We start from the raw sequence: 22,900 nt of genomic DNA, 5'->3' as shown, positions 1-22,900 counted from the left end.
CTTTTTTTCGGTTTTCTACCTGGCGTCTAGGACCTGCATTCGAGTTCAATTAAATCTGAATTCGCACATTCCAAATAGAAGTGATATTTTTTTTTAAAAAAAAGGTTGGGCAAAAACTAGCATCATTTGCTATGAAGAATATGGTAAAGACCCTAAAAGTGCTTAGTCTAGACACTATTTTACTTTATTTACTAAAATAATTATACATATGTACCTGGCGAGCGAGATTGGGAGAGGGAGGAGAGAGGCAAGCGAGACAGAACAATAATTTGTATAATTCGCATTTCGTTTGTATAATTCGCGTGTTTTTGTATAATTAAGTAATATAAAGTTTGGAATTATACAAATATGATAAAACTCGAAATAATGAATTGATATAAACATAAACATATAAACTTTAAACAATTATACAAATTACATTATATAAATTATATTATACAAAATTTGAAAACTACATGTTTATACAAACTTTAAAAAGTTATACACAAAAAGATTGAGTGTATATGATGATAAAACTAAAAAGGGAAAATTGTGAGTATATAATAACAAACTATTAATTAAAATTAAATGTTATAACCACAATGTCATTTAATTCTAATCCGTAGCAAACACTTTGCCATTCGCCTCTCTCCCCAAATTTCTCGCTCGCCACTCTCTCTCTCGCCTCTCTCACTTTATACAAACACAAATGTATAAATTATGTTTGTGTTTGTGTAAAGCGAGAAAGCGTTGTATATACAAATACATATCTTTTCGTTCGCCTCTTTCCCTTGATATCTCGCTCGCTACTCTCTCTCTCGCATCTCTCACTTTATACAAGCACAAATATATAAATTGTGTTTGTGTTTGTATAAAGCGAAAGTAAACTGTATATACAAATACAAATACATATATTTTCGTCCTATACACTTATAATTATATAATACAAATCTCTCCCTGCCCAGATCTCTTTTGCCTTTGTCTCTTTCTCGCTTTATACAAACACAGATTATACAAAAAAAATTCTTTCTTATTTGTATACAGATTCCAAATACATACTTATACAATTGATTCTTTTGTATAAGTACACCGAAATATACATATAATAGCCATAAAGTTTGCTATGAAACGCAATTATACAAACTATAGCTATAACATACAAATATGATTTTTATATTTGCTAAACCTAAAATTTTTCCAACTTAAAAATCAAAGGAAATCATCGTCATATAACAAAATACAAAATCAAATGAAGAATTGTTAGTTGCGAATTATATAAATGTGGCGAATTATACAAAAGTAACTAATTATACAAACGAAGTCAGCTCACGTAATTAATGGTTAATGTTAGTCGCGAGTGGTAATTATATCAAACTATAGCTATAATGAGTAATTAAATAGTATAAGTTTGCTTAACCGCGTAATTTTTTCCCTTCTCTTTTTATTAATTATGTAGATGAGGATCTTTTTAAAAATTATTAAATTTATCCTTTTTTTTCTTTTACAATTATAATAAAAAGATAATTAACTAATTTCATTGTAAAATAAAAATTGGAGTTTCAACGCAACATAAATATATTAATAACAATTGTGACAAATTGTTTGATCGATTAATTATAGCAATTCATGGGATGTATTAATTTTGACTGATTAATTAAAGTATTTCTATTGCGATAAGGCGTAATTGATCGATTAATTAAGGCAATTCCTGGAACGTTGACTGATTAATTAAAGTATCTCTATTGCGATAAGACGTAATTAATTGTTCGATTAATTAAAACAATTCATGGGACGCAACTAACTTTGACTGATTATTGAAGTATTTCTATTGCAATAAGGCGTAATTAGTTTATCGATTAATTAAAGCAATTCTATTGCAATGGGTCATAATTAGCTTTGACTGATAAATTAAAGTTTTTTAATGCGATAAGACGTAATTGATCGGTTGATTAAAGTAATTCTATGTGATTGGGTGTAACTAACTTTGACTGATTAATTACAGTGATTCTATTATGTCGAGTCAATTTATATCACATAAATTGGATAGAATTAATCAGTTACACCCAATCACATAGAATTACTTTAATCAACCAATCAATTAATTACGTCTTATCGCAATAAAAAAAAATTAATTCATCAGTCAAAGCTAGTTATGACCCATTGCAATATAATTGCTTTAATTAATCAATCAATTAATTACGCCTTATTGCAATAGAAATATTTCAATAATCACTCAAAGTTAGTTGCGTCCCGTGAATTGCTTTAATTAATCGAACAGTTAATTACTTCTTATCGCAATAGTGATACTTTAATTAATCAGTCAAAGTTAGTGAAATTTCAACTTTAATTAATCGATCAATTAATTACGCCTTATCGCTATAGAAATACTTTAATTAATGAGTCAAAATTAGTTACGTCCCATGAATTGCTATAATTAATCGATCAAACAATTCTTCTCAACTGTTATTAATATATTTATGTTGTGTGCCACATCAGCACTTAAGGGTGTTAATATCTCTGTTTAAAATACTTCAAGGGGATAATAGGACTTCCGTAAAGTATTGGTGTGTAGTTGAGAATTACGTAATAGGTTGAGGGGATATTTGACTGTTTTCTCTCTTTTTTATTATAATTGTAAAAGAAAAAAGAAGAAAATTTTTATTTTACAATGAAATTAGTTAATTATCTTTTTTATTATAATTGTAAAAGAAAAAAGAAGAAGATAAATTTAATAATTTTAAAAAGATCCTCATTTACATATACATAATTAATAAAAAGAGAAACCCAACTACAAAAAAGTGAAGATTATTACTAGGACTTCTTTTTCCCAAGATTATGCACTACGAGTCAAATAAAAATAATAATCAATATTGGCTGTTTAAATTAAAATTAAAAAATATTATATATTTTAGGAACAATTTTACAAAAAAGTGAAGATTATTACTAGGACTTCTTTTTCACAAGATTATGCACTACGAGTCAAATAAAAATAAGAATAATAATCAATATTGGGTGTTTAAATTAAAAAAACAATTTATTAGAAAGTGAGATGTTTAATTAAAGGGAAAAAAAATATCATCAGAAATTCACGGAAAAAATGGCATGGCGCTGCTCCGCGTCAAGAGTGGTTTTGGATTTTTCTTGAAGTTTTCGCTCCATAGTCCTCACTTGTTTCTTCCCATTTATAGTCCAGTCCAGTCCAGTCCAGTCCCCCTCTCTACTCTTTCACTGCTCACAATATTCAAAACCGCCTCTTGTTTTCATTTTCCTTCTCTCACAGTTTACAACCCTAATCTCTGATCTACCTCTTCAAAATTTCATTCATCTCAGGTTTTGTTTTCCGATCGGTAATTTTCACCCTACTGACTGATGCATTTTAGTTTTGATTGATTTCTTACTGCATTTTTTCTAGCGATGTGTTTCTGTAAGATGTATTGTTTTCTTTAATAGTAAAAAAAAGCTTTGTTAGAATTCTCTATTTTTTTAAAAAATTGAGAATTTTTAAAAAATAGAGAATTGATTTTATGATGCATTTAGCTTTGACTGATTTCATTGATAAAAGTAGTTGTTCATATCATGTGAGTTCTGACGATTACTAATTTTCTGCATTTTGTTTTAAGCTTTTCTAGAGATGTGTTTCTCTCAGATGTTTTGTTTATCAGTTAAAAAAAAAAGAAGCTTTGTTAGAATTCTCCAGTTTTTTAAATTGAGGATTGATTTTATGATGCATTTTAGTTTTGACTGATTTCATCTATAAAAATAGTGCTAGTTCGTATCATGTGAGTTCTGGTCATTACTAATTTCTTGCTGCGTTTTCCTTTTAAGTTGTTTTTTTTTATCTCAAATGTGTTGTTTCCTTAATCTGTAAAAAGAAAAAGCTTTGTTAGAATTCTTCGTTTTTTTAATTGAGGATTGACTTTATGATGAATTTTAGTTTGTATTGTTTACATCTATAAAAATGGTCATGTCCTGTTAGTTCTGTTGATTCTTAAATTCTTGTTACATTGTCATTATACGCTTGTCGTGACGTGTTCTGTTAATTCTTAAAGTCTTGTTACATTCCCGTTACACGCTTGTCGTTACGTGTTCTGTTTATTCTTAAAGTCTTGATACATTCCTGTTACACGCTTGTCGTGACGTGTTCTGTTGATTCTTAAATTTAGTCGTAGTCAAGTACAGTAAAAAAAAATAGTCAAATGAGAATTGATTAGCTGATAACATTTTAAGTTGTGTTAATTTCATCTGTGGAGAGTAGTTCGTGTTGTGTGAGTCCTGTTGCCTCTTAAATTTTCGCGGGATTTTCTTTACAGACCTCCTGGGACATGTTCTTCGTTAATTTGCTCAAATTGAATTTGAATTTTCTCTAGCTCAACTGAGCTATAAATACATAAATTGCCCCCTAAACTTATCCCGAAAACTGTTATACACTATAACTTTACGAGCATCCTTTTACCCCCCTAATCTTTTTTGGACTGGAACTAATACCCCTTACGAAGAGAATCCTGGACATATTTTGTCAAGTGTTATACACGCGCCTAATGTGTATAACACCACTTATCCACAAATTACTTTGCCATAGGAAGTTCGCATTTCCTGTCATAGAGAGTTTGGTGTTTCCTTTACGAGCATATTATCTTCAATGCTCTTTGTTTTTTCCATTTCTAGTTGCTTCTTCCTCTTTTCAATCTATGTCAGAGCTTTGTCGAGAGCAATTATACAATGAAGATTGATATGGTAAAAAGCTGAGATGAAATTTTGGTGTTGAAACAAAATAAATTTGAGTTCCTTAAATGGTTTTTGTACACTGAGAGTAAATTTTTATCAAATTTGCTCAATTAGTTTATCTATGGTAATTCCTGACTAATAAGTGAGATCAAATAGCAGTGGTTTTTGCATTAATATTTGATAGTTTATCTTAACCCATTATATTTGGCTGCCAAATAAGCCAGGTGAGTGGCTTGTGCTGTTTATTGCCTGCTTGGAATGAGTGGCTGGAGCCGTTTATTGCCTGCTTGGAATAAGTGGCGACTAGATAGTAGTACCTGAACTCTTGCATGATAAATTTCTAACCTTTTCCTATGTTTATTGGTAATATTACATAATTAGATATGCAGTTGCTCTATATTGTTAAAATAGGTCGCATTTGGTTATATATCCCTGTTCTAAGTTATTATTTTTCCTATACAGCAATAGTAAACTTGAAATTTGTTTGTCTAAACTTTTGAACTCATTGATTGAACGTGTTTGCATCTCCTTGTAGACTATTTACTTGCATTTTGAGAACACATCATTGATAAATTTGGTGCCTATTGTGTATTTCAGGTTTTATTGCGTTTTGGCAAAAACCGGTCGGTCGATCTTAGGTGCAGATCAGTATTATTCAGTTCAATCCAGGTCTCTTACTCAGTTATGGCCAGTGAAACAAAGACCGGCGTTTCCAATGGTAACGGCAATGCTCATTTTACACCACAACGGACTTACCAGGTTGTGGTTGCTGCAACTCAAAATATGGGTATTGGTAAGGAGGGGAAGTTACCTTGGAGACTGCCTACAGATCTCAAGTTCTTCAAGGGTATCACTGGGACGACAACGGATCCTACAAAAAGGAATGCTGTTGTTATGGGAAGAAAGACTTGGGAAAGTATTCCTATTGAACATCGCCCTCTTCCTGGACGCCTCAATGTTGTTCTCACACGTTCAGGAAGTTTTGACATTGCTACAGCAGAAAATGTTGTCATATGTGGAAGTTTAGGCTCTGCTTTGCAACTATTGGCAGCCTCGCCTTATTGTCTCTCTATTGAGAATGTGTTTGTTATAGGAGGTGGCGAGATTTTCAGGTCAGCTTTCTTGCTGCTTCCTTTTTTGGCTAACCTTCAATGCAAATTTTTCAACATATTCTTCTTCTTGATGCAGAGATTCCCTGAATGCTGATGGATGCGATGCAGTCCATATCACTGAAATTGAGACTGATATAGCATGTGATACTTTTACTCCTGCTATCGACACCTCGGTATTTCGACCCTGGTACTCATCATTTCCTGTGATCGAGAACAAGATTCGCTATTCTTTTACCACCTATGTTCGTGTGAAGAATTCCGGAGTAGAAACTGTTAATCAGTCAAATAGTGAAATTCCTGAGAATGGTTCAGATTCTTCTAATATTGAGGTTAAATCGTTTTCCTTCTTGCCTAAAATGGTATTTGAGAAACATGAAGAATTCATGTATCTGAGACTGGTTGAAGAGATCATCTCGAATGGCATGCTAAAGGATGACAGGACAGGCACTGGTACTTTGTCGAAATTTGGTTGCCAGGTAATGAGAAGTATATAAAATTCAGTTGTCTTTCTCAACAAAGATAAAGTTCAGCTCTGTATGTTTTTTTCTCTCTTCCTTTATTTTGGGTGTGTTTGAAGAAGTCAGTACATCAAATATGTTTAATAGGGAGAAGGGAGTACTGCAAGTAAAATTTTGGTTGGAGAAGGGTTCACATTTGATCATAATGCGAATAGGAAAAAGGGGAAGGAAAGGTGAAGCTTTGCATGTAACCTTATGCGGATGAATATCAAACAAAGTCTTCTCTATTTGCCTTCCCTGTTTATATGTACGGGTAATTTAATGCCTGTTTGGTGTATCTGTGATAATGTTGTGATGTCTTACTATTGCTGCAGATGAGATACAATTTACGCAGATCATTTCCCCTTCTTACAACAAAGGTATTGTGTTATATATTTGTTTGTAGTTTAATGTGCTTTTGATATAATCCGTGTCCAATTTTTCCTACCACTACAATGTGAACTGCAATTGCAGATCATTTGACTTATTTTGTTTGTTATTTTGGGTTTCAGAAAGTTTTCTGGAGAGGCGTCATTGAAGAACTCTTGTGGTTCATCAGTGGATCAACAAGTGCTAAGGTTTCTTTCTGTTCCTCACTGATTGTATAAATTGGGTTCTGTTTCCTTGCCAATAATGTTTTGTGCAATTTGTTATGGCATCTCGGAGATAGTTACCATTTTGTTTTAATGATTTCTGGCCCATTTAGCTTGCATAACTAAGATGTTTTTAGTTCAGGTCCTACAAGAGAAGGGCATTCATATTTGGGATGGCAATGCATCCAGAGATTATCTTGATAGGTAAGATTTTATCTCTTCTTGCTATCAAGTCTATTATAAATGTTGGACCATCGTAAGTTTGGCATTCCATTTCAGTATTGGCTTGAAGGATAGGGAAGAGGGTGATTTGGGACCAGTATATGGGTTTCAGTGGAGACATTTTGGTGCCAGGTCAGTCTTTGAAAACTTACTCATCATACAGTTGGTCAAAACTCTAGAGTTATGTGGTAACTTGTTCCATTGAACCTGCTATATACAGGTACATTGACATGCATACTGACTACAGTGGCCAGGGGTTTGACCAATTGGCTGATGTTATCAACAAAGTTAAAAACAATCCAGATGACCGACGCATTATTCTTTCAGCTTGGAATCCTTCTGATCTTAAACTGATGGCGCTTCCACCTTGTCATATGTTTGCTCAAGTTAGTGTTGTCTTGGTTTTGTTTATGGCAGAACTTATTGTTTGTGTACTAATCTTCTCTTTCATCTTGTGGTTGTAGTTTTATGTAGCCAATGGGGAGCTATCCTGTCAGATGTATCAGCGATCTGCCGATATGGGTTTGGGAGTGCCATTCAACATTGCATCTTATGCCTTGCTGACATGCATGATAGCTCATGTTTCTGGTATGCTGTCAGGATACCTCTAGCTAATTTCTCATGTGCATCATGTAATAACTAGCAAATTTCCTACCTGCTTAAAGACATGACTAGACAAGAATTCTGACTAAGCAAAACAGATACTGCAAAAACTCATTTACTTGGTGAGGCATTTGAAAATGGAACTTTACCCTTCTCATGAGACTCAATCCTTGTCCTTTATGAGACAATCCTATGCCTTAATACTTCTAGCTAAGTTTCTAAGTAGTACTGCTTGGTGAGATGGCCAATTACTTTGTATGTGTATTGTTAAAAACAGATCCAACTTGTAAAAGGATATGGAACTTTTGAACATTTGATTTGTAAATTTTCATGTATATTGATAATGGAGACGTATCTTTTGATGGTCATTCACTGGTCATTCTACATCCAGGTTCCAGCCCACTTCAGTTCCTTCTGTTTTACTATTCACCTCATGATGTTTGCTCTACTTCTCTTTACAGGTCTAGTTCCTGGTGATTTCATACATGTCGTAGGAGATGCTCATGTTTATCGCAATCATGTCAGACCTCTGCAAGACCAGCTTCAGAAGCTGCCTAGACCTTTCCCAGTAAGTAAAGGAATACTCTTTTTTTTTTTCCTGTTATAATCTCTATCTCTCCCTCTCTAACTGCAGTTGGTTCTGATTGGGTGTAGGTGCTGAAGATCAATCCGCAGAAGAAGGACATAGAATCCTTTGTTGCTGCTGACTTTGAGCTTACCGGCTATGATCCTCACCAAAGAATTGAAATGAAAATGGCAATATGAAGTTCCATGCAGTTAGTCCTGAATTCCTCTGCTCTTAGGATATGTGGCTCATATTTTGAGGCAAGTGAATGGAACTACCTATTTTCTCTTTCCTTCTTCCTTTGGTACTTACATGGCCTAATTTTCACTGTTCAGGGTCTAGATAAAAGAATCTGATTTTGATATTAAGTTTTTCTTTTTAAAAAAATAAAATTACGTGATAGATTTCCTTAAGGCATTGTCTGAGATCCATTGCTTGAAGTTCTCAGTGTAAGAGAGCAAGTATGATGCTCAAACTTCCCCATTTTCCTTCATCTGGTAACTGTTGCCTTTAAGAGGGGGGGCCTCTAGTTGATGTTGTGGAAGCTTTTGTCTATTACTGTTGCAACCATTGTCATCATGAAATCGTACATCAGTTGAACCATTTCTGAGGCATAAGGTTTCGCACTTGATTAGGGGGATAGTGTATTGTCAAGACTTCCTTTTTGTTAGTTGGAAATATGTTTGTCATGTAAGAAATTAATGTCCGGCAAATATAGAGAGCATGTGTACCTTTTTTTTTATTTGTATAATGGTATGTGACAAGCTTAAATGGTGGCTTGTTTGGGATTGAGTAGTAGTAGTAGTTGTTTCTGAATTCTGCAGGCTTGGGATCATGTACTCTTTCACCTTTTAGGGGTTCTGGAATTTGTCCATCTATAACTATACTTTCAACTTTAATTTATATTGTATTTTTTTCTTTTCTTATCGAAGTGGTTGATGCTTACTGTTTTCCTTGCTTAATGGAGAGCTGATATTAATGTTGTTTGTACAATTTTGCAGATTGGAGAACCGAGGATGTCTTGAGGAGTTATTTTATAATTTGAATCTTCATTAGTAGTATATTTGAGGAAAAAACATCTAAGTATTAGGATCTGCGAATCCTTTAGCTCCAAAACAATGGATGTGTGGTTGCTAAGGTGATTTAGAATGCTATGGCTTTCCTTTTGTGTTGAGACTTACCTTTTTGGCTTTCTATGACAATACCCTTTCTCTTATAAGATGTATTATTTATGTTTTCGCTCATTTATTTGCGTATTGTTTCATGGCTTTTGTTCAGCTTCATTTGTGTCTGAGCATATACATAACAGGGTGGGAGATTTGTGTATATTGCTTCTAAGATTAGTATATTTGTGAAGGTTGCTAGATGAACTATCTATGGAGTCATGGAATGGCAGTGCTTAAAGGTCTTTTTTTTATAATTTATGTTTTTTAACTGATAGTCCTGGAGGTGTCAAATGGCCAAGTTGATCAAAACTTGAGCTTGTCAAAACTTAAAAGTCTTCAAAGTTGCTTGTATCAATGGGGAAATATCATGTCATAATTTAACCCAACCAATGTGACCTAATATCTCTTTTTTTTTTTTTTTGGGAAGGTTAATGTATTTTTTAAAGTGAAATTAAGTTTTCTTCTCTTTACAGTAAAGCCTTACTGAATTATATTCGGTGAATCAATAGTTTCTGGTCTCGATTTGGGTCAATGAAAAAAATCATCTATTTCGATAAGATAATATGTTTTTGGTCTCGATTTGGGTCAATGAAAAAAATCATCTATTTCAATAAGATAATATATTTTCAGAATACCCTTATATGAATATATGGTGCCATTGATATTATAAATTAATATTTTTTTTAAAGTACAAATATATTTAAGACAATTTAGTGAAATACAATTTTATTATTTTTTGTTAAAATTTAAATATAATTAAAGTTCACCTCTAACTTTTTTTTATTGCTTCCAGAAGTTCTAGTGTTGTCACTGTAAATCTTTTTAAGTACATGTGGAATGATCGCTTTTTGTATTCACATAATACATTTATGTATTTGATCTGTCATTGTTGATTTTGTGACACCTTTTTAATGAGAAGTCATTATTGGATATGATTTCAAGAAATTTCCTATATTACTTATAATGAATGTTTTTAGTAAAGATACAATGAATAATATTTAATTATGAAACAATGAACATTATGCATATTTGAAGAAAATAAAATTCCTTAAAGTATTGATTTATATACAAATGAAAGACCCAATAATAGAGAAATTTATTAAGTTATAAAGAAGAGGTAGGAGGCTTTATTCAATAACCTTAAAATTCTTGTACCTCTCTACGTTGAAAGTATGAATAAGCCACCCCTATTAACCAAATTAAACTAGGATTAGCATTAGCTAACAAATTTTAATTAAACATAATTAAATAAATATCATAAATAACAAATCCTAAACTATTAAGGAATCCTACAATTAAATAACAAATCCTAAACTAATAAGGAACACTATTCTTAGTTTATTTCCTACAAAAATGAATTTATTTTTACAATGAATCATTAAATTCTTGAATTTATTTTACAATGAATCATTAAATTCTTGAATTTATTTTACAATGAATCATTAAATTCTTGAATTTATTTTACAATGAATTATTTAACAAAAAAAAAAATATTACAATAAATCATACACACATTGTACATATAATGACTTTTTTTTTATATGAATTTAATAAATATGATACCTAATATAGTAAGATACAATAATTTTGGATATTTATTTATTTTTAATGTGAATTCAATAAATATGATACATGAATTAGTAAGATACAATAAACTTTAATTAACCTTCATTAAATCTCAAAACACTAATTTAGTAATTAAATAATAGTTCTACAAAATAATAATAATATGTCATAATCCGACATATATTAATTTAGTCATTACTGTAACTAAACCAATAAAAACTTTTCACAAATAGACTAAAAAAGGAAACCACCCCCCAATTCTATAAGAATATGGCTTGAGGTAATTATTAATATTATAAAAACCAACTTCATTCTAACCAATTGATCAATTACAAAACAATGCCTATATTACCAACTCTACAAAACATTCGTGCTGCAGCTAAAGCATCAGCAACAGCTTCAAGTGCTTTGTTCAAAGAAGCTGGTACTGATGTTCTTGTTAGATGTTCACAATCACATGGCGGTGGTATTCGTCTCAGAACAAATTTGTGTAAATTCAATGAAAATCATATCGTAAATACTACTATTGGTTTTCCAATTATGGTTATCGTGTCTATAAAACGACATTCATCATGTTTGTCTTTTAAAGATTATATCTATGATCATAGAGCTATGCAAACCTTTTGGATTCCTTACGATCATATCGTTTCAGATGAGGATGCAACAAATATTATATCAAAACTAATATGTTTGATGAATGTAATTCCCATGTTGGATGAGCAATGTATAAGTTATAGTGATACTAAGACAAGTACTAGCATGATGTTGACAAATAAGGACATTTTGATTTCAAAGATTATGAATTTTGCTAGGGGTATGAAGGAATGTCCATCTAATGAAGATCATTGGTACATGACTTTGGGGATTACAAAGGTTACTTATTTGCCCCATGAGAATTTTATGAATTTGTATAATAAAATGGGACAAGATTATAATTGGAATGCATGGAAAAGGACTCAAGAGGTATTGGATTCAAGGATAGCGGCGTTTGAATTGTTGAAAAAAATTGGAATCAAGAAGATGAGATTTCGAGCTAGTGAATTTAAGGATTGTAATTTACTAGACACATGCTCGATTTGTCATGATGGATTCTTAGAAGGTTGTATGGTTTCTTGTATTAATAAGTGTTGTCATGTCTACCATGATACTTGCATTTTGGAATGGCTTTTAAGGAATCGATCTTGTCCTTATTGTCGATCCAAGTTAGCATAAAAATTGTTTAGTCTTAGGTTTATTTCTTGTCATTCATGTTTTTTTTAATGATATCTACTGTTGTTAGTATAGTGAATGCTGTTGATTTAATACTATCTTGTCGAAATTTATCATCAAAGGATGTGGTACAGTGGATGAGACTGTTTCTCTTTTAATAAAAGATTTTAAATATGACAACATCTTTGGTCTATGCGACACCAAATTTGAATAATAATTATTTGTATGACAACATCTTTGGTCTATGCGACACCAAATTTGAATTAGTTGAATAATAATTATTTGTGTAAGACATTCTCTTGTGCTACCAATTAAATTTTGTTCTAGTTTGCTAAATTTTTGGAAATATTACCCTAAAGAACTTATCTTGACAAATAACTGTGCCCTAATGTTTGAATAACATATAATATTATAGATCATAGTCTAATATTTTCTCATGATTTTTAATTTGTTCGAAATAGATCTTTAGACAGTGATTTAATAGTTTCTAATGTGCCATTACCATTATCAGTCCTTAGTTAATTATGCCGTAACTATTTCTAAGTGCAAGTCTTCTTCGAATATTTCCATTGGTCCAAACAAAGAAATATAATTTTCAATCATAATTTAAACTTTTTCAGAAAGTAATGGTTGATATAACAAGTGTAATTTAACTTCTTTTTTTTCCCAGAAATTTATGGCTATTATAACATTTACTTTAATGTCTTTAGACGTATAAAGCATAATTTAGACGTTGATTCTAATTATTGAAACTGATTTAATTAAACAAAATTATATTGTTGCTATTGTTCTCTTCTCCATTGTTTTCAATATAGATCACTAATGTATGTTTTACGTACTTGATATTACTTGAGTTGGTAGTCTATCGAAAACAGTTTCTCTCCCTTGTCAAAGTAAGGGTAGGACTGACAATGCATACACATCGTCCTTCTAGATTCGATTTACGAGATTACAATAAATATGTTATTGTTGATTAATCAAACAAAAATTAACTAAATTGAAACTTTTTTACCAACCAATTAATAATCTCTATATAGACATGACTCTTGGAGTCTTGTTTCAACTACAAACATGTTTTTCACATCCTCCCCATGAGACATTATAAAAAAATCAAAGTGAAAAATAGTGGGTTGGTGTAAAAAGAAAAAGAAAAGACATAGACCATAGTACTTGTGGAGTTCATTTAAATAATTCAAAAGTTGCAAGATTTTTAGGACGAACACCACCAGAGATAGTGGGATTCTTTTAAAAGGTTACTTAATTTATTTAACACCCAAAAAGATTTGAGAGAGATAGAAGTATAGAACAATAGACAAGTGTAACAAATAAAAAGCTAAAATCTTGCTTTTCAAAAAATAGGAAAATATATTTCTTATTAGAAAACTTAGTAATGAAAGGAAATATATGGTATTAAGTTAGGTGCAGAAGTAAAAATCTTTTTCCTATAAATAATCATGGTAATCAGACTAGCTTGAACGTATGCCAAAATAGATATTAGATAAAATTACTTTCACCAAAAGTCGAACAGATGAAGAAAAAGTTGAGTGATATTTTTTTCCCTTCTCTCTATTAAGATTTAAATTCCTATGATTTTTATCTGCTTCATTGACCGGTAAGCAATTAATGCAGCAAGTAAAGAATAAAATATTGTTTTGTGGAAAATTAAAAGTTAAAAATTAAAAGAAGTGATATGAAAAGATTGAAGTAATTCTCTGGAAGGATGAGTTCCATACAAGTGTGGTCTCACCAAGTCAATTTTTAAATCTACTTTTGCAATTTTCTTTATGCCTTTTTAAAAATCTAGAATTAGTGAAAATTATCAAAAGCATCTGATTTTTAGAACAGAAAATCTAGAATACTTCCACCACTGTCCACAAAATATTCTTTTTGGTTATTTTTTCCAGAAAAAATAATAGAGTATCAGTGATGGGTATATAAGCATCATGCTTTTTCATAGTTCAAATAGTTTGTATGTTTTTTTGTTTTTTTAAATTTTCCACTTAATGTTCGGTAAAATATATATTCTATATTGAAAATTCAATTTAGTTTTTTTTTTTTTTTAAAGAGTGACGGAATTATATTTATCGCATTACAGATTCTTTGGTGGTCCAAATAGATCAAATGTGAATACATGAAAATGACTGAACATTCTCCATTTGGCATATTTCTACATGTTTATATTTTCAACTATATTCTTGGAATTAATTTAGGAAATCCATATGACACTTTATTAGATTAGATTCTCTTGCCTTAGATCTTTGTTCATATTTATTTTCAATAAGTGGACAAGGTTAATATTGAAAATAAAAACTCAGTCTTCTAAAACCAAACGCAAATAGGGAAATTGATAAGTTATAAATTTATACACCAAAAGTAAGTTTATGATTCAAAATATTAACAAAGATCTAAGGCAAACTTACATTTGCAAAAACCTCACAATGGCTTTCATCAAGCAACATGGAGGAGGGCCTAAGAAGTAGGAGTACTATATATATACTTTTGTCTTTTTTCTTTTATTCTATTTAACATAAACATAGCCTTGATGCTTGTATTAAGATAGTCTGTCTAGGAGAAGAGTGCAAAAACTAGTACACGAAATATACAAAAGCTATGATTCATAAGAAACAACAGCTGAAAACTCTTGGTCCCTCAAAAATCTTTGTTGTCTTGCAATGAAATTCTCAACAGTTTTCCTGAATTCATCATTGCTCATCTCGTCTTCTGGATACGAGGTTGTTGGTTTTACACTGTCAGTGTTTATAACTTTCCGGGATCTTACTGTAGCTGACCGTGTCAATTTTTTTCTAGGTTTTTTCTCATCATGGGATATAGATAGAGAGTTGTCCGAATGGCTACGATGTATTTTCTTTTCTAATTGTCTTTCCAACAGTTTCCTCTGTTTTTTGCTCTGTTCACAATAAGCCTCTTCTACTGCAATACTCTGTTTCCTCTGTTTTTTGCTCTGTTCACAATAAGTATCTTTGTTCATCGAACATTTTTGCTTGAACTCATCGTACATATCGATTTTAACGTTGTTTGTGGAACCAGAGGACTGTCCTGATATCAAGAAGAGGATGATGACAATTATGTTTCCAAGAACAAAGACGAATCGAGGACTAATGAGGGTGACACCAAGTCCCTTGAAACAATCCTTCGAGAGATTGAAATTGAGTGGCAATTGAGTGGAAAATCTTGAGATTATGGCGAAAAATATGCAGAATTCGATGAAACGGAACAAAGTTGTGACTCTTTGACGCTTCTTGTACCTTAGCATAGCGTTTGCTTTCTCCACTTTGATGTTTAAGGATTCCATGTTTGTTTGTACAAGTGAAAGAGTAGTTAGTGGATTTGACTTTAAATTGGATGAAGAGGAAGTTGATATGGATAGTGAGGAGCAAAGTCCTCCTTTGTTCTTCTTCTTATTTTATGTTTGTTTTGAGATTGTGTGGATTTTAGAGGCAAGGTTGGAGTATATATAGGCTATACAAGTATATATTCTTTGTTTTTTTTATTTCTTTCTTTTTTCTTTTCTTTTTTTTTTTTTTTTTTTTGTGTTTTACGTCCATAATAACAACTTACTCATGTATCCATCAGTAGAGGTTGGGGGTGTAAACAGATCTTACTCTTACTACGCAAATAGTTGTTTATAGAAAGTAATAATTATCAGCAGTACAAAGGAAATAGGGATCAATTTTTTTAGAATTTGATCACTTTTTCAGAATTAGAGCAACGGCCTAAGTCTAAAAGTGGCACCAAGTTTTAACCATCCACCATACCCCTCTTTTTCCATTTAATTTTGTGTTGTAATAGTTAAAATAGATTCTTTCACATTTTCACTTTACTTTTTTTTTTTTATTCGTTTCACATTTCAGTAAGGAAGTTCCAATTCTGATATTTTTTAGTCCAAACTCCAAAGGAACTGTCACCGTCAACACTCTTACAGGTTGTTTGGTTTAAACTTCGAAGACTTTAGATTAATTATTTTGGTATTATTTTTTATCGATTGTTTAACTCATTATATTAAAAATAGCATGCATTGCATAAGGGTTCTCCTAGGTTTTTTGTTGTTTTATCCCAGAATAGCTAATCTGAATATTTAGTTCACTTTGTAACTTGGATAACTTATACTAATTACTAATCTCAATATAGCTTATCACAAAATTAATAACTAAATAAAAGATAACACAATAATATATTTTTATCGCACAATTGTTTATGTTTGTCTAGCATACCAAACAACTGCTTTACTTTATCACTTAGGAAACTTATTCGATGTATGTCTAAGAATAATTATAGTGCTTTTGGTATATAATACATAACAATTCCTTATTCCCATTGCCTCTCTGTTGTTTGGCATAGCAACTCAATTGCTGGTTTTAAGTGATACTATTTGGTGTACAAGTGGATATAATAATTTAGAATATGGTATAAGCATTTTCCAACTCAATTATTTGGATAAGAAGAATTATTCTTTGTTCTAATCAGACGCATGAAGGATGGACCCTAATGTTTGCTCTCATTTAATTTATGTGAGAAAGTCCTATTTGGATTATGCTATAATAATGTTTTGCACTAAATGGCCACTTGATATATTAGGCTATGTTTTCGAATTTTGCCAGCATTACATGGGTAGGAACTAGGAATGGTGCATGCTGCATAGATTAAACAAAGAATCTTTTATCTAAACAGAAGAAACTGTAATTCTTCGGAGTCGGAATTTTTATTAAGAGGTCTAAAATATGAAGAAGTAAACATACAAAAAAAAGTTAAAAAATGAAAGGAATAAATTATTTGGCAATTGTTTGGTTTACATACTAATTATACAGAATTATATTTATAATGTATGAGTTATTTATGCGATGAATAATATTAATAATGTAAAGATCTTTATAAGCCCAAATATTAACAGAGAGGGTTAGTTATGAACAGATTAATTACTTTTAGAAACCCTTTATGACTTTAGTTATTCTTAGCTTTTATAGCCAACCAAGCATTAGAGTATGACTTGAGACTGTAAAAAGAGAGAGAAAGGGGTGGCTATTTAGCGGGAGTCGCTTCGGTTGTATGTCACTAGGTCCTTATGGATAAGGGGATAAGTTCACGATTGTATGTCACGAGGTCCCTATGGACAAGGGACAAGTTCACTATTTTATGTTTAAAATCATAATATTCTAAATTTATTTATTTATTTTTTAAACTTCGTGTTAAATCAAAACTAGATAAATATCCGTATGCATCTTTATAGCATTTACAAAATTAAAACAAATTAAGAAAGTAGAGAGAGCGCCTCACATGCGCCCTAATTTTTTTCATAGCATAATGAGATTCTATTTTAAAATTTATGCCTGTTCTTTAAAAAAAAAATCATTTTTACTATTTAATTGTAGTCTCAACGGAAAGTAAAACTTATCCATTAGTTGGGGAACTGAATTTAAACACTATAGTACTAGATTTTCGTTACATTATTTGGCTACTTTGCTAGATTAACCTTTTTTCAAAAAATAAAATGAACTGACATGACATGACACTTTTGATACTTTCATCAATGTTAATGTATTTCCAGGTGGCAAACTTGTATCCAAGTGTACATATATTATTGGAAGTCCTACCTCCTTCCTTACAAACTAAGAAATTAATCATTTGCCATCCACATAACGGTTTTCCAACTTTTTTTTTTATATAAAAATATCACAAGAAAACTATTTATCTTTTAATTATGGTGGGCTCTTAATTGTTGAATTGATTTTACGTGGCAATTTAATAATAAAAGATCGGTTTGTACTTTGGTCAAGAAAAGACCTTCCAAAGAATGTTAGTCATTTCTTAATTTGTATGTATCACTCAAAAATATTATCTTGCACATTAAATCTAATAATTTAACTTTATACATTATAACTTAAAGAAAAAAATATATAATATTTTATTATGATTAAAGTGTTAAAAATCAATAATTGTATAATTATTGATGCAAGGTAAAAAAAAATTATTGATCTTAGACCCCATATCTTCTACTTTTAACATCTCTATATATACTACATGGCCTAAATCATTGAGCTTAGACCTCATATCTTCACATTTTTTTGATTAGTTGAGTTACTTCCTTTGCTTTAGTAATTGTTTTCTTAATATCAAAAGAAATTAAAGCTTGAACCCTACAACATTTAGTTAATTTGTACAAGTTGTTTAAAAGAGAAAAAATATTTAAAAATATTAAAAGGTGCTAATAGCAGTGGAATTCTCGCGGATCATAAGAAGCTTAAAAAATTGAAGAAGCAGACCATGGGGTTCATTGAGTGGGCCAATTCAATGAATGATTGGCCAATTAAAAAAATACTTTTAAAATTATAGTGTATTTTCTTTTTTTAATTATTTATTTTTCTCTAAAGGACTAATTTTGCTTAATTATTTAAATTATCAACCGATTTGATGGATTACCGGGAAACATCTCCCCTTTAGCAGCCACATCAATAAATCCTAATATTTGCACTTTGCACCTCTGAAAAATCATAATATGAAAAATCTTACCTACGCTAAGTTTTAGTGCTTATGTTATGCACGATAAATACTTTTCAAGAACCGCTAATAAAATAAACGATATTTTTTTCTTTCACTATGGTTTATAAAACAAAAAATATCTAATTTATTTTAATGAATTATAAGACAATATCTTAATTTTCATTAAAAAAAAAAAAGGAAGAGAAAGGATATTTCTCTTTTTACACTTGCGTGTAAATGAAATTCATTTTTCGTTTGGGATAAATAAGTACTATGCAAAGCATAAATAAAGTGCACCTCATGAATTAAAGTCTTTTTTTTTTCCTTTTGAAAACTGAGTAGATTCCAAATCAGATCAAAGTTTTATATGAATAAACAATATACAAGACAAAAGGCAAGATTATTCTCTTATTCTATCCTAATAATATTTTAATTACAAAATCATGTGTAAGTGCAACTTAGTGCAGGGGCGGATCTAGTCGGTGAATCTTCTCGTTTTTTTTTGTTTTTTTTATATAAATAGATATATTTTGAAATTTCTGAACATAAAATTAGAGGTTGGCTAAATTAGTGATTGAGGGAGTTCAAAATCTACCTTGAAATTCAAATTTTAAACACTACATCTTTATTTTTCGAAATTTTTTATTCAATTATAAAAAATCTTGAATCCACTATTTGTGCAAGTATATTATTCTTTCTATATCTTGGTACAAACTTTTTGTGCTTCTAAAAGACCTTCCTACGAAGAGATAATGATACAATCAATTAAATATGACCTAGTTATTAGTTTGATAAATCAACCTCGTAGGCTTTAACTAATTTCTTAGTATTAATTATTTCCAACTTAACAAGAAAAAAGACGCTTTATTTATTTTAATCTTACTTTCTTATAACTTTTGGACAGTTGTGGTCTCGTGGATGATTTGTCGATAGGAGGATAATGCCTTATTTTGTTTCTTCTAGAAAATAATATATATATATTTTAAGAAAATCAGAAATTAATTGCATTATAATAGATTTACTATTGTGTATGACATAATTAAATATTAAGGCTGCTTTCCTAAGTTTCTTCTAGAATAATTATTTTTTAAAAACAATTAACCGGAAATCAATTGCATTAAGGGTTGGGGTAATAGGTCCTCATTAAAATTTGGTATCGTAACAACAATTTCGGCCAAAGTTGAGATATTTTTCAGACCCTTATCCCTATTGTGTATGAGTAACTTAATATTCTGTCTGTTTTCCTGTGTTTTTTCTATAATGTTTTTTTTTTTTTTTGAAAAAATAGAAATTAATTGCATTAAAATGGATTTACTATTGTGTATGACATAATTAAATATTCTGTTGATTCTGGCTAGTGGATAATATGCACACTTTGGATTTAGAGTATTTCGAGTTGGACACCACTTTCCTTTTGATATATTCCTTCCTCTTTTTTTTCTTCTCTATTTTGCTTTTTTGAAAGGAATTTGTTTTTTATGATGGAGAAATCCTAAGTTTAATCCTTTTGGTTTGAAAATTTTACGAAACATTAGATATCATATTATAGGTGCAGGAACAAAACTATTCCCATTTACAAGTAGAAATGTTACTCCTGCTATTAGAGATTTATCTTTGTTCTTGAATTTACATATGTTGTCTCAACATCTTTTTTCTTTTTTAATGACCTAATAATGTACTAATAAAAACTCTTGATGTTTTCTCAAGATGTCTTAATTTATGTTGATACAACATCTGAAAATAACTCTTCTTCCCTTAAAAATCTTTGTTGTCTTGCAATGAATGCTTCAACAGTGTTCCTGAATTCTTCGCTGCTCATTTCATCATCCACCAATTTTACACTGTCAGTTCGTATAACTTTTAAGCATCCTACTGTAGCAGACCGGATCAATTCTTTTCTAGGCTTCTCATCATGAGATAAACTAGTAAAGCTCTCTGAATGGCTACGATTAAGTTTTTTTCCTACTAATTGTCTCTGTACTAGAATACTCTGTTTCTTGCTCTGTTCACAGTAAGCTTCTTCTATAGCAATGCTCTGTTCACGGTAAGATTTTTCTACTAGAATGCTCTGTTTCCCCTGTTTCTTGCTCTGTTCACAGTAGGATTTTTCTACTAGAATGCTCTGTTCACAGTAAGGTTTTTCTACTACTTTCCTCTGTTTCTTGCTCTTTTCATAATTCATTGAAGATTTTTGCTCGTACAAATCCATTTTAACATTGTTCGTGGAACCAGACGAATGTCCTGATTTCAAGAAGAGGATGATGACAATCGTGTTTCCAAGAACAAAGACGAATCGAGGACTAATGAGGGTAACACCAAGTCCCTTGAAACACTCGATCGAGAGCTTGAAACTGAGTGGCAATCGAGTGGAAAATCTTGAGATTATGGCGAAAAATATGCAGAATTCAATGAAACGGAACAATATTGTCACGTTTTGACGCTTTTTGTACCTTAACATAGCATTTTCTTTCTCTAATTTGATTTTGTGAAAATTTAAGGATTCCATTTTTTTCAACTTTCTTAATAAAATTTGGTTTCAAGTGATAAATAATATGTTTGGTTTGAGATTGTGTGGATTTTAGAGGCAACATTGGAGTATTATATATATAAGGGAGCAATAGAAGTATAAAGTCTTTATTTATTATTCTTTTTTGCCTTTTATTTTCTATTGCTTGAGGGCATATTCGAAATAACTAGATTTGTGTCCGATATGCCTGCTAATGGAATAAGCCACATTTGATTTATACAAATAGTCACTTTTTGCAGAAGAAGTTGACCATTTTATAAAAATTAGATCAATATTCCAAAATCTAAAAGTGGCACATAGTCTTGATGAGTTCAAAATTAAAATCTGATAGTTAGACTAGTGGTCTGAACTTGAATTAAATTTTAATTAGGAGGCCACAAATTATTTTAAATTTGTGTTGGTCGATAAGACTATTAAAAGGGTGACTCACTCCTTGCCGTGAAACATTTCATTTTTAGAATTCAAATCTAATATCGTTGATAAATAATGGATGTGTTCCAACCTTTTCAGCTAAAAGATTGGTGATATTTCTCTTGTTTTCTTTCTCATTTTGTGTTAATATTTGAAATAGATTCTTGTCGTTTTTCACTTACTCAATTGATGGGGTTTAATTAAAGTGATATACAAGTGGATATAATAATTTAGAATATGGTATAGGCATTTCCAACTCAATTATTCAGATAAAAGGATGATTCTTGATTCTAATAATTCACATAAAGTGATGGACCCTAATGTTTAATTTGCTTTCATTTAAATTACGAAACATAGAAATAAAAAAGACAAGCAGTGAGAAAGTGCAGTATGGATTATCCTATAATGTTTTGCACTAAATGGCCACTTGATGTCCTCGAATATTGCCAGCATTACATGGATTAAGGAAAAGATCCTTTATCTAAAAGATAATCAATAGGAGAGGAAAAACCGAAGAAACGTGTATCTTGACTATATTTTTCGATATCTACTAACATTTTTTTGTTAATATAGATATCAAGTAGGTGTCTATTAAGGCTTAAACAATAGAGAAGAGATTACTTTGAAGCTATGCATGAAATATAACAATTGATACAAGTTATGCGATGTATTATTTATGCAGATTGAATGTGGAATATGAGAGGGAGTAATTTTTTAAGAGCCATTTTTAATACATCAAATCAGAAAACAAAATATGAGTATCTAAGATGGTAACCTTAATCAAATATAAAATAAATTCATTTTGAAATTAATCTTTAAATTAGTTATCTCTTATTCTTCGTATCAAACAGGCACTTTAGGGTTGCAACCTTATCTATTTAGTGGGAATAATTGGCATCCTGTTAATTGTAATATTGGTATAGTACTATTCACTAAGTACTAGATTTTCGTTCCATTATTTGGCTACTTTTTGTCCAATGAGGTGACTTGAAACTTTGGACACTTCCAGTTCAATAATATATGAGTTAGTTAATGTATTTCCAAGTGGCAAACTTATATCCAAGTTTACGTTTTTGTTTAATTAAAACTCTCACCTCCTTCCTTACAAACTAAGAAATTGAATTTGTCACATTATGGCTTTCCTACTTTTTTTGTTTTTGTTATAAAACTCTCACACGAAAAAAAAAATTAAAAAAATTTTTTAAAAAAATAATATATATATATATATAT

The 22,900-nt window shown here is 30.6% G+C and overlaps 4 protein-coding genes across 6 annotated transcripts in view; 1 reads left to right on the top strand and 3 right to left on the bottom strand.

The window, feature by feature from the left end:
- The first annotated feature begins 3,022 nt into the window (after positions 1-3,022).
- On the top strand, positions 3,023-9,560 carry LOC102593228 (bifunctional dihydrofolate reductase-thymidylate synthase-like). Of its 3 annotated transcripts, none has more exons than XM_015304290.1 (12): positions 3,023-3,309; positions 5,302-5,816; positions 5,893-6,292; positions 6,649-6,693; positions 6,826-6,891; positions 7,049-7,110; positions 7,186-7,260; positions 7,349-7,514; positions 7,593-7,716; positions 8,193-8,299; positions 8,386-8,556; positions 9,298-9,560. In XM_015304290.1, exons 2-11 carry the CDS (start codon positions 5,389-5,391, stop codon positions 8,494-8,496), a joined length of 1,584 nt encoding a protein of 527 aa, XP_015159776.1. In that variant the 5' UTR covers positions 3,023-3,309; positions 5,302-5,388; the 3' UTR covers positions 8,497-8,556; positions 9,298-9,560. The 3 variants fall into 3 exon arrangements, with proteins under 3 accessions (XP_015159776.1, XP_006365125.1, XP_015159775.1); XM_006365063.2 differs by having other exon boundaries at positions 3,023-3,326; XM_015304289.1 differs by lacking the exon at positions 3,023-3,309 and adding an exon at positions 4,087-4,713.
- A 5,017-nt stretch (positions 9,561-14,577) lies between these two features.
- Positions 14,578-15,693, bottom strand: LOC102592319 (uncharacterized). Its single transcript, XM_006365060.2, has one exon. The coding sequence runs from the start codon at positions 15,548-15,550 to the stop codon at positions 14,846-14,848; it is 705 nt and encodes a 234-aa protein (XP_006365122.1). The 5' UTR covers positions 15,551-15,693; the 3' UTR covers positions 14,578-14,845.
- A 4,212-nt stretch (positions 15,694-19,905) lies between these two features.
- The window catches only part of LOC102592890 (uncharacterized), a 16,432-nt gene continuing 13,437 nt past the window's right edge, over positions 19,906-22,900 (bottom strand). The window contains exon 2 of the transcript XR_001472097.1: positions 19,906-19,939. The gene's annotated coding sequence lies outside the window, so the exon portion shown is untranslated. The remainder of the gene's footprint in view (positions 19,940-22,900) is intronic.
- LOC107058498 (uncharacterized) lies at positions 20,450-21,238 on the bottom strand. The gene has a single exon (XM_015304287.1). It carries the CDS (start codon positions 21,236-21,238, stop codon positions 20,450-20,452), a length of 789 nt encoding a protein of 262 aa, XP_015159773.1.

Source organism: Solanum tuberosum, unplaced genomic scaffold, assembly GCF_000226075.1.
Source record: "Solanum tuberosum cultivar DM 1-3 516 R44 unplaced genomic scaffold, SolTub_3.0 scf00531, whole genome shotgun sequence".
Lineage (NCBI taxonomy): Eukaryota > Viridiplantae > Streptophyta > Magnoliopsida > Solanales > Solanaceae > Solanum > Solanum tuberosum.
The sequence above is the reverse complement of the archived record's forward strand: the minus strand, read 5'-3'. Positions and strand labels throughout refer to the sequence as shown.

Bases quoted from the DNA above. Each gene is read 5' to 3' on its own strand.
- LOC102593228 (XM_015304289.1), top strand. The intron at 6,694-6,825 runs GTATTGTGTTAT...TTTGGGTTTCAG, and splicing joins TTCCCCTTCTTACAACAAAG to AAAGTTTTCTGGAGAGGCGT. The intron at 7,515-7,592 runs GTTAGTGTTGTC...TTGTGGTTGTAG, and splicing joins CTTGTCATATGTTTGCTCAA to TTTTATGTAGCCAATGGGGA.
- LOC102592319 (XM_006365060.2), bottom strand. From the start codon at position 15,550: ATGGAATCCTTAAACATCAAAGTGGAGAAAGCAAACGCTATGCTAAGG.
- LOC107058498 (XM_015304287.1), bottom strand. From the start codon at position 21,238: ATGGAATCCTTAAATTTTCACAAAATCAAATTAGAGAAAGAAAATGCT.